The sequence below is a fragment of the Lampetra fluviatilis genome, chromosome 65 (genome assembly GCF_964198595.1).
Source record: "Lampetra fluviatilis chromosome 65, kcLamFluv1.1, whole genome shotgun sequence".
Classification (NCBI taxonomy): Eukaryota; Metazoa; Chordata; class Hyperoartia; order Petromyzontiformes; family Petromyzontidae; genus Lampetra; species Lampetra fluviatilis.
This window is the reverse complement of record NC_136339.1, coordinates 6,784,393-6,798,819: the sequence shown is the minus strand read 5'-3', so window position 1 is coordinate 6,798,819 and position 14,427 is coordinate 6,784,393. Positions and strand designations below refer to the sequence as shown.

At 58.8% G+C, this 14,427-nt stretch overlaps 1 protein-coding gene across 1 annotated transcript; it reads right to left on the bottom strand.

Moving 5' to 3' along the window:
* Nucleotides 1-3,075: 3,075 nt before the first annotated feature.
* Nucleotides 3,076-13,058, bottom strand: LOC144952005 (protein mono-ADP-ribosyltransferase PARP12-like). The gene is made up of 12 exons (XM_078882387.1): nt 12,628-13,058; nt 10,840-10,975; nt 9,919-10,276; nt 9,247-9,330; nt 8,999-9,128; nt 7,688-7,850; nt 7,011-7,131; nt 6,354-6,450; nt 5,782-5,863; nt 5,210-5,346; nt 4,810-4,961; nt 3,076-4,360 (listed from the first exon to the last, which is right to left on the bottom strand). Exons 1-12 carry the CDS (start codon nt 13,056-13,058, stop codon nt 4,059-4,061), a joined length of 2,193 nt encoding a protein of 730 aa, XP_078738513.1. The 3' UTR covers nt 3,076-4,058.
* Nucleotides 13,059-14,427: the final 1,369 nt, after the last annotated feature.

Sequence of the window (14,427 nt, the reverse complement as noted above, 5' to 3'; positions counted from 1 at the left end):
CGCCTGGTGTGCAGGAGGTCGTGGGTTCCATCCCGACCCTGATGACGCCTGCTGCTGCTGTACATTTGGAGTTTGCGTCTCTCTGTCATCATCATCACGGTGGCTAGTAGATGTTAACTCCATCGCCTGGTGTGCAGGAGGTCGGGGGTTCCATCCAGACCCTGACGACGCCTGCTGCTGCTGTACATTTGGAGTTTGCGTGTCTCTCTCTCTCCCCATGGTCGCGTGCATTTTTCTCCGGGTCCTCCGGGTTTTCCTTCCACAATTAAAATAAGCAACAAGCGATTAGAGAATGTGGCTGCTACTATAAGTTCCCACACGACAATAAGTGACTCCGTTGAGCTGCCATTTGTGGCCCGCGTGGTTCCTAGAACAGAGCTGTACATCTCAGTGGGCCCTACCTGGTAAAATAAAAATAATGTAGTTTAAATAGTTTTAGATCGGAAGAACGCTCCAGACGTCTGCAGAAGCGCATCTGAAAGCGCGATGGTTCATGTTCCTTGACAAAGAGAGGAAGCGCCGCTGTCTGCGTGTTTTGGTCTATCAGGGAAATGCAGTGGGGAACCAAGCGGCAGATGAGCGGATAGGGGATTCCAGAAATGGGCGTTAGAGGGGTGGGTGGAACACCCCGGGATCGGGTGAGGCCGTGGATGGGCCCTTAAGGGGGCCCTGGGTTGGTGGGTGGGTGAGTGGGTGGGTGGGTGAGTGGGTGGGTGGGTGAGTGGGTGGGTGAGTGGGTGGGTGAGTGGGTGGGTGAGTGGGTGGGTGAGTGGGTGGGTTGGTGGGTTGGTGAGTGGGTGAGTGGGTGGGTTGGTGGGTGGGTGGGTGAGTGGGTGGGTTGGTGGGTGGGCGGGCGGGCGGTGGAGCGAGGCCACCAGGAGGAGGGGGACCACGCAGGGTCATTTGGTCAACAGGTGAGGCCACCTCCACTTCACTCACGGGTGGGGCTGTGAGCCTCACTCACGGGTGGGGCTGTGTGAGCCTCACTCACGGGTGGGGCTGTGTGAGCCTCACTCACGGGTGGGGCTGTGTGAGCCTCACTCACGGGTGGGGCTGTGTGAGCCTCACTCACGGGTGGGGCTGTGTGAGCCTCACTCACGGGTGGGGCTGTGTGAGCCTCACTCACGGGTGGGGCTGTGTGAGCCACACACGTGGGTGGGGCTGTGTGAGCCACACACGGGTGGGGCTGTGTGAGCCTCACTCACGGGTGGGGCTGTGTGAGCCTCACTCACGGGTGGGGCTGTGTGAGCCTCACTCACGGGTGGGGCTGTGTGAGCCACACACGTGGGTGGGGCTGTGTGAGCCACACACGGGTGGGGCTGTGTGAGCCTCACTCACGGGTGGGGCTGTGTGAGCCTCACTCACGGGTGGGGCTGTGTGAGCCTCACTCACGGGTGGGGCTGTGTGAGCCACACACGTGGGTGGGGCTGTGTGAGCCACACACGGGTGGGGCTGTGTGAGCCTCACTCACGGGTGGGGCTGTGTGAGCCTCACTCACGGGTGGGGCTGTGTGAGCCACACACGTGGGTGGGGCTGTGTGAGCCACACGCGGGTGGGGCTGTGTGAGCCTCACTCACGGGTGGGGCTGTGTGAGCCTCACTCACGGGTGGGGCTGTGTGAGCCTCACTCACGGGTGGGGCTGTGTGAGCCTCACTCACGGGTTGGGCTGTGTGAGCCTCACTCACGGGTGGGGCTGTGTGAGCCACACGGGTGGGGCTGTGTGAGCCTCACTCACGGGTGGGGCTGTGTGAGCCTCACTCACGGGTGGGGCTGTGTGAGCCTCACTCACGGGTTGGGCTGTGTGAGCCTCACTCACGGGTGGGGCTGTGTGAGCCACACGGGTGGGGCTGTGTGAGCCTCACTCACGGGTGGGGCTGTGTGAGCCTCACTCACGGGTGGGGCTGTGTGAGCCTCACTCACGGGTGGGGCTGTGTGAGCCTCACTCACGGGTGGGGCTGTGTGAGCCTGACTCACGGGTGGGGCTGTGTGAGCCTCACACACGGGTGGGGCTGTGTGAGCCACACGGGTGGGGCTGTGTGAGCCACACGGGTGGGGCTGTGTGAGCCACACGGGTGGGACTGCTGAGCCCTCTGGGACAGTCATCGAGGGAGTCCGGGGATGGGCCTCGGAGTATTGGAGGCGAGACCACAGAGGGGTGGTAATGAATGTTTATTATTGCACAATATGCCCTCTCCCAATAGACGCATCGCACGCGAGCCACATTCGGTTCGACGCACTTTACCCACCTCCGGCAGCGTTCTATGAACGTTTCACGAGCCTCACGGTTCACGGTCTCCACGGCGCTTGGGAACGAAGCGCGCAGTTCGCGAGTCGGTGACCGGCAAAACCCGGCCCATCATCCCGCAAGGCACGCCGATAGCCACACGGAGCGGAGCGGGAGGCGCCCCCCGTTCACCTCGCGTTCACGTGGGCCGCACATCGCTCAACGCCCGCGCCGAAGCGTGCTCGAGATCACGTGCCGACTCGTCGTCCGTTGCGAGCGAAGTCCGTCTTGTAGCAGTCCCGTGTTATAACGGGCGCCTATCGTGTAAAAACAAGTGCCTCTCGTGTTACGATGGGCACGTTCCATGTTAAAATGGGTGCCTACTGCACTTATATATCATGTACAGCATTGGAAATTAGCATGAATTACGCGAAAGTCAAATGAAATTATAATTAATGAACCTGCACTGCGTTGCGTTCCCTAATAGAAGAACCGCGTTATTTCGAAAACAGATTGTGTGAACACCACGTGTCAAGTGAAGATGTGAGAGTGTTAATCTCTGAGCAAGATATTCGGAGCCTTGCACAAGGCAGAGCCGAGCTGTGTTCCATATCAAAGCCTTTCAAGCCCTCAGAGTGCATAAATCAAGCTTAACTGCTAAATATTCAACAAAACACAAGGGTACCTGTGCCATGCCTTTAAAAGCACGTACGTCACCTGAAACGTACTGTATTAATGTGCAGTGTCTGACGTAAATCAATGTGTTTTTCGTGATGTTTTGACAAGAGTTCTGCGCGGTCAAAGAAGTGGCTGTAGAGAGTTGTAAACAATCATGAGTCACTAGTTACTTAGAGATGGGGCAAGGCCCAGTACTAGTCACGAGTTGGTAGAGATGGGGCAAGGCCCAGTACTAGTCACGAGTTGGTAGAGATGGGGCAAGGCCCAGTACTAGTCACGAGTTGGTAGAGATGGGGCAAGGCCCAGTACTAGTCACGAGTTGGTAGAGATGGGGTAAGGCCCAGTACTAGTCACGAGTTGGTAGAGATGGGGCAAGGCCCAGTACTAGTCACGAGTTGGTAGAGATGGGGTAAGGCCCAGTACTAGGCACGAGTTGGTAGAGATGGGGCAAGGCCCAGTACTAGTCACGAGTTGGTAGAGATGGGGCAAGGCCCAGTACTAGTCACGAGTTGGTAGAGATGGGGTAAGGCCCAGTACTAGTCACGAGTTGGTAGAGATGGGGTAAGGCCCAGTACTAGTCACGAGTTGGTAGAGATGGGGCAAGGCCCAGTACTAGTCACGAGTTGGTAGAGATGGGGTAAGTCCTAATATTAGTCACGAGTTGATAGAGTTGGGTCAAGTCTAGTCCATCCATCTCGATCCCACCCATACGGGAAGCCACCATTTTTTTCAGCGTAACTCGTCAGGCAGTCATGTGACCTCTGTCTGCAATCTGATTGGGAGATGCCGCCCGGTTGCTGACTAGGGGGCAGCTGGAATCGGAGTTATTCACATTTTGAGGGAGCGGGGGGGGGGAAATTAGACTTTTACAGTGGGAAACGCTGCTGCGACAACCACTGTCGGTGACTATTGCCGGCAATAATTGGCCTGAAATTGCCCAAGTGGATCACGACCTTAAAGCAGTTTCCTCAGGCCCGTGTCAACACAGCCTCGTGGTGCACAGGCAGCCTTCCCCCAATACACACGGAACGTTGGTCCAACAGTTTCCAGTTATACGTCTACGTTGAACCAACGTTGGTTCAAAGGTGGTTATCCGCTTCCATGGCGACGTTTGGACCCTCAACGTGACGCATCCAGCTGGGTTCCTCCTCTAACCCTAAAACTGGTATTCGATGACATACTCTGGGTAGATCTGGTCTCTTTCAAACACCACGAAGATGCTGGGATCGATCTCGGTGTTCACGCAGCTGTCGTAGAAAACCTCCGGGGCCGGCTGCCCAGCCGACGTCGAAGGGGAAGCTTTGATGGCGGGGGGCCACACGTAGCCGGCCACGCCGCGAGTGTAGCGGCCCACCAGCACCCGGGCCAGGAACATTGCCGCGCTGGCAGGGGCCGTTCCCTTGCGGCCCTTGTGGGAGTAGGCGTGGGAGTAGGAAGCGTCGCGTGCGAAATAGCTCCCTGCGAGAGAGGAGGGTGGAGGGTGGGGGGGGGGCACCCGATGGGAACGGAACGTTGCTTACACGGGAGACTCACACGCTGAGGTCTCTCTGTCGGGAGCAGGGGGCTGTGTTGGGGGGAACCCGGGGAGCCCTGAGGCAAGAGAGGAAATACAACCTCCACTCACTCATTCTCTACAGAACAGGCAGAGATCATACGAACCGCGCTCACTCACTCACTCTATAGAACAGGGGGAGATCACACAAACTCCACTCTCACTGTAGAACAGGGGGAGATCACACAAACTCCACTCACTCACTCTGTAGAACAGGGGGAGAACACACAAACTCCACTCACTCACTCTGTAGAACAGGGGGAGATCACACAAACTCCACTCACTCTCACTCTGTAGACCAGCGTGGTACAAGAACCGTACGGCAGTCTGTGCGTTGGAGACGGGAGAGCGCTACCTTCGCCGAAGCGCGTTCCGTGAGCTCCGCGCAAGCGCCAGTCGATGTTCTGCTGGCAGATGGGGGCCACGTGCTCGGGCCGCGTGCCGTGGAACAGCTTCCGCTCCTCCACCTCGACGCCACCGTTCTTCTTGCGCATCCACTCGCGCTTCCTGGCCGGCAGTTTAACAACTCGGTGCTTAACCGTGAGCGGGACGCTCTTCAGCACCGCGAGTGGCTCTCCGAAGCGGATGACTCGTTCGTTCGGCACGTGACAACTTTATTAACTGGCCGTGTCGGGTGGAGGAGGGCGTACGACACACGGTGGCATTTTACTCGCGGCGATCCCACCCAAAATTCGATTTCGAATCCTTTTATTGTATTTTTTTAATTTACACCCCGCAAGCTTCGAAGAACTCACCTCTGGAAAGCATCCCACAACTCCAGGTTCTGGACTCTCTTGACGTTGAGGATATTGATGGAGGGCTGACCTAGCGTGTTCTTGAACAGGGTCGCCACCTCGTTGTACTCCGACGTCGTGTTCACGAGCTCCACAAACTGGAGGGGGGAGGCAACGCACACGCCAACAACGGAGGTTATTTGACAAACTCCTCGTCTGCCAAGATCGCAGCAGCTGTGCTCCACGGTCATTAATGACGACTGGTTCGTGGCCATCAGCTGTTGTGCCGGTGGCTAGGCCCCCAGGGCCGGATCAGGTGATCGTCACCGGATCGCTAGAGCAGCGTGCTACCACTGCGCCACCGCTCCCCACACATGGGGATACAACAAAGATAAAGATCCCCCCCATATAACCTTGAGCGAGCATCTACGAAGGTCAGCACGGCACACGTGGGGGTGGGTGGCCAGCGTCGTTTACAATGCACGCACGCGTGCGCGTGCACCGGCGTGCACAAGGGAACACAGGGGAGGGGCTGTTGCCACTGCGTGGGCACCGCACTCCACAGCTCGCCGGCGGAGGCCGTTTGCGTTTACCGAGATGTCGACGTCGGAGAGAGAGGCGCGGTCCCAGTGAGCCGGAGCGCTGCCCACGCCGATCCGGTGCAGGCTCCCATGCCTGGCGGGAGGGGAGGTGTCACGCGCGGGGGGGGGGACGGAGACGTCCGTGAAATGCGCCCACGTCGACGAGGGTCCCGAGCTCGACGCCAAAACAAGTAAATAGCCAGCGCGCAAGACCGCGAGCGCCCCAGTGGCTATGGGATGTTAACTACCTCGCCTGGTATGCAGCAGGTCGTGTGTTCGAGCCCGACCCGGACCCCTCTATATCTTGAGTTTGCCTGTTCTCCCCGTGGTGGTCACGTGGCTTTTTCTCCGGGTCCTCCGGTTTTACCCTCCGCATTTAGAATCGACGTGCATTCAGAGTATTTTTCTGCCGCTATAAAGTCCACACACTATGATAAGCCACGCCGTTGAGCTGCCATTTGTGGCCCGGGTCGTTCCGGAAACAGAGCTATACAGCTCAGTGGACTTTGTCTGGTAAATAAATCAATAACAGCTTCGTTTTGTTTAAGTGACAGATGGATGGACGGAGCGAGCCGAGTGCTCACCGCCCGCGGGCCGCCTCCACATCCCGCGCCGTCACGAGCAGCGGCCTCCTCCTCACGCTCCTCCTCGTGCCCACCTCCAGGTTGGTCTGCGTCATGTCTGCCGCGAGACGCACCACCCAGGTCAAGTGCGCCGCGAGTGTAAACACCTCCACATGCTTACAGAGACAAAGATCCCCCGGGTACCCTTACACACACTGTTGGGGCAAGTGCTGTTAACGAGCAGCACCTATTAGGGTCGGCACTGGTACACAGCACCATGCCCGGCCGCCTTTGTCTCCCTCCTAGTGGCGATGTTTACACACCGCACCAGGTACTCATTTTAGGCCGAGTCGACCTGGAGGAGGCCTGGGACCGGTTCAGATAATCGTCATTGGAGCTGGTGGCCGTGAGCTCCCCAATTGTGTTGACATGACAACGTTGTCCACTGACACGGTTCGCAACATTCATGACGGATAACATTCTGGGTCTGGTAAGTAAATGTGCAGCCCACTCCGAGTCGCTCCCCCGAGCCACGTGTCTCCCGGGTGGCCACACCACCCTAAGCCGCCCCCCCCTCTCTCTCTCTCGCTCTGGCTGCGAGCGATGAGCGGACACTGTGCGGCGGTGGCGACATTTGACGTCGTTACGAACCGCTCCGGATTAGAAAGTCGACCAAACCTTTAAAGTCGAGGCGGTACGAGAAGCGGCCGGCAGTGAACTTGAAGGAGCCCTCCTTGTCCTCGTGGTAGGCCTTCTCCAGGTCGAGCGAAGAGGCATTGGCCTTGTCGTTGGTCGTGGCCTGCGCATGGACACAGCGCAGGACAAACTCCGTCGGAGCGAGCTTCCCACCGGCGCCCGTCTCCCTCGCACAGCCCCGCATGGCCAGCGACCGCAGAAATTCCACGTTCCTATGACGGGGCTTCACGAGGGACATGAGCACCGGTGGCTCGATGGTCCCTGGAGCGGCAGGAACTCGCTCTACAGCTCGATTGTGTTTACATCCCTCGCCGTGTACTTGTGCCCATCCGTAGGGCACAACGCGGTTGACCTTTGAACGAGGCGGTACTTATTTTATCTAGCCCAGAGGTATGATGCCAGATGGCAGTGGCGGTGGTGGTGATGGTGGTGCCGGTGGTGGCGGCAGTGGAGGTGACAGTGGTGGTGGTGGTGCCGGTGGTGCCGGTGGTGCTGGCGGTGGCGGCAGTGGAGGTGACAGTGGTGGTGGTGGTGGTGCCGGCGGTGGCGGCAGTGGAGGTGACAGTGGTGGTGGTGGTGGTGCCGGCGGTGGTGGCAGTGGAGGTGACAGTGGTGGTGGTGGTGGTGCCGGTGGTGGTGGTGGCGACGGCTGCGCCCACCTCGTCTCCGAACTTGATCCACGTGCCGACGCATTCCTGCCAGTACCACGACCACCGCGTGGTCAGCAGGAAGTTGTCCGGCATGGCGACGGCGTTGGCCGTCGAGAGGCGCCTCACCGTGCCGTGCACCGACTTCATGTGCATGAAGTCCACCGAGTCGTGGCTGCGCACAGCGGACGCGGGGGAGTGACGCGGAGACGTTCGAGACTTTTCGCTGCCATAACGGTGCCGTTTGTGCCGCTGCCCGCCCGACGCTCTGTGCCTCGGGGCTCGCGCCGAGCGACGGACGCGGCGTGAGCGCTCCCGGTGCCCCCGTGGCCTGGTGGCCTCTCTGTCTGTGAGTGCTCGCGGTGCCCCCGTGGCCTGGTGGCCTCTCTGTCTGTGAGTGCTCGCGGTGCCCCCGTGGCCTGGTGGCCTCTCTGTCTGTGAGCGCTCCCGGTGCCCCCGTGGCCTGGTGGCCTCTCTGTCTGTGAGTGCTCGCGGTGCCCCCGTGGCCTGGTGGCCTCTCTGTCTGTGAGTGCTCGCGGTGCCCCCGGAGTGCTCGCGGTGCCCCCGTGGCCTGGTGGCCTCTCTGTCTGTGAGTGCTCGCGGTGCCCCCGTGGCCTGGTGGCCTCTCTGTCTGTGAGTGCTCGCGGTGCCCCCGTGGCCTGGTGGCCTCTCTGTCTGTGAGTGCTCCCGGTGCCCCCGTGGCCTGGTGGCCTCTCTGTCTGTGAGTGCTCGCGGTGCCCCCGTGGCCTGGTGGCCTCTCTGTCTGTGAGTGCTCCCGGTGCCCCCGTGGCCTGGTGGCCTCTCTGTCTGTGAGTGCTCGCGGTGCCCCCGTGGCCTGGTGGCCTCTCTGTCTGTGAGTGCTCCCGGTGCCCCCGTGGCCTGGTGGCCTCTCTGTCTGTGAGTGCTCGCGGTGCCCCCGTGGCCTGAAGGCCTCTCTGTCTGTGAGTGCTCCCGGTGCCCCCGTGGCCTGGTGGCCTCTCCGTCTGCGAGCCGAGCTCCATGGCCTCCCATGTACGATAGCCGGGCCCCACTGGCTCAAAGATAAAACCTAAAAAGGAGTTCACCTATTCTGAAGTGCTTTTTGTTGTCCTTCCCCCACACGTCCGATTAGCACGCTTGGCTACGTACGGCGCGAAAGATACACGTAGTCTACATGTTGACGTGTTAAGGCTCCTCACGCGACGAAACTCGGCGCGGCGCGGCGCTCGCCAACAACGCCGCGCGGCCTTGAACGTACAAGAAACATAATCCGGCGACGTTTCGGGCAACGGCCCCCGGCACCGTGGCACGGCGCCGTTCGCGAGAGGCGGGGGACGACGGCACCTGACGCTGGCCGGGTCGCAGTAGTGCCGCTCCATCGCCTCGGGGTCGGGCAGATCCTGCCACGCGCCGCCACCGTGGGGGCGCTCCTGCCACCGGTACGGCAGCGCCGCGTGGCTCTTGAGGCAGCGCTCTGCATCACGCGCGACACGGAGAAGCGTCACGCTCGTGGCGCGCGCGCCGGCTCGTCGCGGTGTTAGCGGCCGCTCGCAGGTCGTGGCCGCCCGCGACGACGGTGAACCGACACCGACCTTTGTAGTGGCACTTGGAGAGGAGGTGGTAGAAGCAGATGTCTCCCTCCCCGTCGCGACCTGCCGCGCCAGCTGGCCAGCCGTCTGGAATAAATAAGTAAATAAATGGGGTTTGAAACATTCAGAAAGATAACCCAGCTAACCCAGTGCCCTCCACTCCCACGCGTGCAGCTCTCCTGCCAAGGCTACGGGATACTCCCACGTGTACAAACACTCTTCTGGAATGCAAGAGTGTGAGCGAGCGAGCGAGTGCGTGGATGAGTGTGCCGTGTCTTCTCTCTACCCCCGTTCTGCGTGGATTTCCTCCGGGCGTTCCGGCTCCCCTCTCCCATAGCTCAAACCGCGCTCTACCAACGACGCTGACAGCCCGGCGGGGTCGCCGGGGTTGGGTCGGACACCCGGATTGGGAGCCTGGCTCCGTGCCGCCCTGCGGCCTCATTCTGAGCGAGCGAGCCGGCGACGCACGCGGGGAGGCCACGGCGGATGGCCGCGGGAGACTCGACCGGACCGTCCCCTACCGTCCCCTACCGTCCCCGGAGCGTCCCCGGAGCGTCCCCTACCGTCCTCTACCGTCCCCTACCGTCCCCGGAGCGTCCCCGGACCGTCCCCACGCCGCCCAAGGATCAACCGCGCCGTGGCGCCATGGCGCCGGCCGATCGCGGGGGGCCTCACCGCCGCCGCTCCCTCCGGCCTTCCGTCCGCGGGCGGCGAAGCCGAGCGGCGCCTTCGTCGCCCCGTCGTCCGCCGCGTCGTCCGCCGCGTCCGCGCCGCCCGCGGCCGCGGCGGCCGCGGCGTGAATCTGCTCCCTCCTGCGCAGCAGGCTGAGCAGCTCGGCGTCGGACCACGCGTACGTGCCCTGCTGCTTCAGCTGCCGGCGCAGCGCCGCGTCGCTCAGCCCGTGGCTGCGTCGGCACTTGTCCCCGAATTTACAAACTCCCAGCACGAAGGGCCTGCACAGGTGCAGCCTGGCGCACTTGCTGCCGTACTTGCACTCGCCCGGAGCGTCCAGCACCTTGTAGGTCTTGCAAATCTGCGCGGCAGACAGCCCCGTAGACATCGTGCGGTGAGATGGCAAGATCTGGGAGTATGAATGTGACTTCCCTTGGGAACATTCAAATCAGAATCAGAATATTTATTTAGATTGGAGGAATGCGATGAGCTAATGAAGCAATACAAATAACACGATGGGAGTGCAGAGTCTACGAAAGGTAAACAAACCACTTACAAAAAATACAAATAAAACGAAACTATTTTTATCTTACCAGAGAAAGCCCACAGAGCCATTAGCTTATTCTTCATCAGCGGCTCGGCCCCAAATGACGGCTCAACGAAATGGCTTAACATAATCGACATGATCTAAACATGAGAAGCACCGCAAGAAGCCAGCGAATTAAGCGACAAAAGCATCTGGATTGCGACTGGGAGCGTTTGATGCCAAGTTGCTGAGTGAATATATCATGGGACGTGGCTTACACAGAGAGAGAGAGGAACACAGGACATTACATTGTAGGACGTGACGATTAGACCGATGCAGCAGCAGAAGCAGTGGCGGTAATGAGTGAACGATGCGGTGGGTGGGAGTGGGTCCAGTACCTGGGGTAGGAGCGTGGGGTCATTCTGGAGGAGCAGCGTTTGCATGGGGTCAAAGGGCAAGCTCTCGACCCCGCTTTTGTAGCAGAGATCTCGGTTGTGGCCATCCCGGAAGTCGTGGGATAACTTGCAGTCGGACCTGCGTGGCGGTGTCGCACACACAAAGATCCCCCGTGTAGCCTCAACAGACTGTAGGGGCAAGTGCTGTTAGCGAGCACCTGTGAAGGCCGGCACGGCACACGAGGGGGTGGGTGGCCAACACCACGGCCGGCCGCCTTTGTCTCCCCAGTGGCGATGTTTACACATCGCACCGGGTACTCATTTGAGGCTGAGTCGACCTAGGGGAGGCTCAGGATCGGTTCAGATAATCGTCACTGATGTTGGCCGTGAGCGGGAATCGAACCCGGGTCGCCTGGTTTGTAGCGCAGCGTAGCGCTAACCGCTGCACTACCACTCCCCATACACACACGCATGCATACGTCACGCGGTGTCACGCACATACATGTCGTGTGGTGATACACACACATGCCTGTCGTGTGGTGACTGGTGATACACACACATGCCTGTCGCGCGGGAGCGACGTGAGTGTTTCACAGAGGAGAATAGCAGGGTGCACACACAGGGCCGGCCCGAGGCATAAGCGAACTAAGCGGCTGCTTGGGGCCCCCTGGCCACCAGGGGGCCCCCGAATCGTTTTTTTTTCCAAGCTCAAATTGATAAAAACATATTTGAGATCATCAATGGCCCAGGAAAGACTAAGTGGACTTGCAGTCATTAGTATTAATAACAAAGTTGGCCAAGCAATACCATACAATGATGTCATTAGTGACTTTGCCTCCAGAAAAGCTAGGAAGGAACGATTTTGAGGTCATTGTTGTACAGTTGACATTGTTGAACCCTTGCTGTTCTTATGTTTGCTTTCATTATTTAAGTATCTTTTTTTTTGTAACATTCTATTTTTGATTAGATTAATGTTTGTCTATTTTGGTTTTATTTAAAAGATTGCACATTTAATGCACATTTGCAAATAATTTATTTAATATGTTTTTTGTGACCGTTTGTATTCAGAAGTTTTAATAAAAGAGTGAAGTATTTTAAGTGTTGTTTTTATTTTTTATTAATACATAACCTCACTGTATTCGTTTATAATATTCGCTATAACATTATAGTGTGACATTTGTGTCAATAATCTTCTAGCACAGATGAGTCTGCGTGGTGGGAGGGGGGCCCCCAAATCAAATTCTGCTTAGGGCCCCCAAGAGGCTCGGGCCGGCACTGTGCACACAACAACAACAAGAGCATGAACGGGAATAGAGAGCCATCATAGAGTTGTGTTTGGGTTGGGTCACGTGCTCAAGTTGTAGATGTTGCAGGTGTACTCTCCAACACACCTGCGCGGAAGGAGTAACTCATTAGCACGTTCTGTTGACGTGACAAAGCTTACTCATTGGCTGCGTCGGGTGGTGGCGGCTTTTACGACACGTTTGTACTTATGCGAACTAACCCAAAAACAACTTTATTGCGCGGCAATTGTGGTCACCAAAGCCGACTACGTGCTAAGCGGGAATAACATTGCCCATAGACTAGCATTGCCCATAGACTAGCACTGCCCATAGACTAACACTGCCCATAGACTAACACTGCCCATAGACTAACATTGCACAAACTCAACACGTTGCGTGTGAACAGCAACACCGTACGTTCGCCCGACGTTCAGTGGGGGAGGCCCTTGTACCCGAATGGGGGGCCCAGACGGAGGAGACCCCCACGGCACGCCGAGTTCTACTTTACCCGAACTTGCAGGAGCCCAGCACGAAGCGGCGGCACACGTGCAGCTTTGCGCAGCCGTCGCCCTCCGGGCAGCCGGTTCGATCCCGGTACCGGGGGCACACGCGGAGCGCGCTCACGGCCAGCACCCTCCAGTCGAGACTCACGCCCTGGGCGGCGGGGGGCAGCTGCTCCTTCTGCTGCTGCTGCCCCCCGCCACTCAGGCTGCTGCTGCTGCCCCCGCTCAGGCTGCTGCTGCGCTCCACGATGGCGAACGCCTCCGGCTTGGAGCGCAGCGTCGCCAGCAACGCCGAGTCCGCGAGTCCCAGCGCGGAGGCGAGGCCGGAGAGCGGCATCGCGCAGCCGCTGCCGTGCAGCAGCAGCAGCGCGCCCAGAGCCCTGTCCAAGGGCAGCGGCTGCTGCTGCCCCCCCTCCTGTGGGCGGCTCGACTGCATGATCGCGAGACGATCTCGAGACGAACGCGAGACGTCCGTCGGTCGAGACGAGCAGCAGCTGGAGCAGCAGCTGGAGCAGCAGCTGGAGCAGCAGCTGGAGCAGCAGCTGGAGCAGCAGCTGGAGCAGCAGCTGGAGCAGCAGCTGGAGCAGCAGCTGGAGCAGCAGCTGGAGCAGCAGCTGGAGCAGCAGCTGGAGCAGCAGCTGGAGCAGCAGCTGGAGCAGCAGCTGGAGCAGCAGCTGGAGCAGCAGCTGGAGCAGCAGCTGGAGCAGCAGCTGGAGCAGCAGCTGGAGCAGCAGCTGGAGCAGCAGCTGGAGCAGCAGCTGGAGCAGCAGCTGGAGCAGCAGCTGGAGCAGCAGCTGGAGCAGCAGCTGGAGCGACGTCTCGAACGAGTGGAGGTCGCTGAGCTGCGCGAGTCTGCGGGGCCGAGTTCCGCGTGATGTCACCGCCGTTTCTGGGAACGCCCGCTGGGGTCTACCCGGCAATGACGACCGCCTCCAGCTGTTGTTGTTGCTGCTGTTGTTGCTGTTGTTATTGCTGTTGTTGTTGCTGTTGTTGTTGCTGTTGTTGTTGCTGTTGTTGCTGTTGCTGCTGTTGTTATTGCTGTTGTTGTTGCTGCTGTTGTTATTGCTGTTGTTGTTGCTGTTGTTGTTGTTGCTGTTGCTGCTGTTATTGTTGTTGCTGCTGTTGCTGTTGTTGTTGTTGCTGTTGTTGTTGCTGTTGTTGTTGTTGCTGTTGCTGCTGTTATTGCTGTTGTTGTTGCTGCTGTTGTTGTTGCTGTTGTTGTTGCTGCTGTTGTTGTTGCTGTTGCTGCTGTTATTGTTGTTGCTGTTGTTGCTGCTGCTGTTATTGTTGTTTCTGCTGCTGTTGTTGCTGCTGTTGCTGTTGTTGTTGTTGTTGCTGCTGTTGCTGCTGTTGTTGTTGTTGTTGCTGCTGCTGCTGTTGTTGTTGGTGCTGTTGCTGTCGTAGTGAGCTACGCCACCAGCTCAGGGGGGTACGAGCCGGCGTGACGCACAGGTGCCCAGTCGGACACCAGAAGGCACCCCAATCGACACATCAACAAGTACAAAACACGTGGTCGGAAAATGCATTCCAAAACAAATATTGCAACGATGAACCATAAATGCCACACACACACAGAACAGTGTTCTAAACGAAGTAATATTTCCGGTAAAACAGCGTCAAGATGGTAGTGCCGCTACTGCTGCCGGGTGTAACTGGACAGCGGCAGTCTTGCATCATCGAGGCGTGTGGGTCAATACACGAGTAGACAGGCAAGGCGCCGTGCTGAACAGGACCGGGCGTGTTCGCTAGCCGGCTGCCGGCATGCGCATGGAAGTAAGACACAGGATAACTGAATTGTGAATATT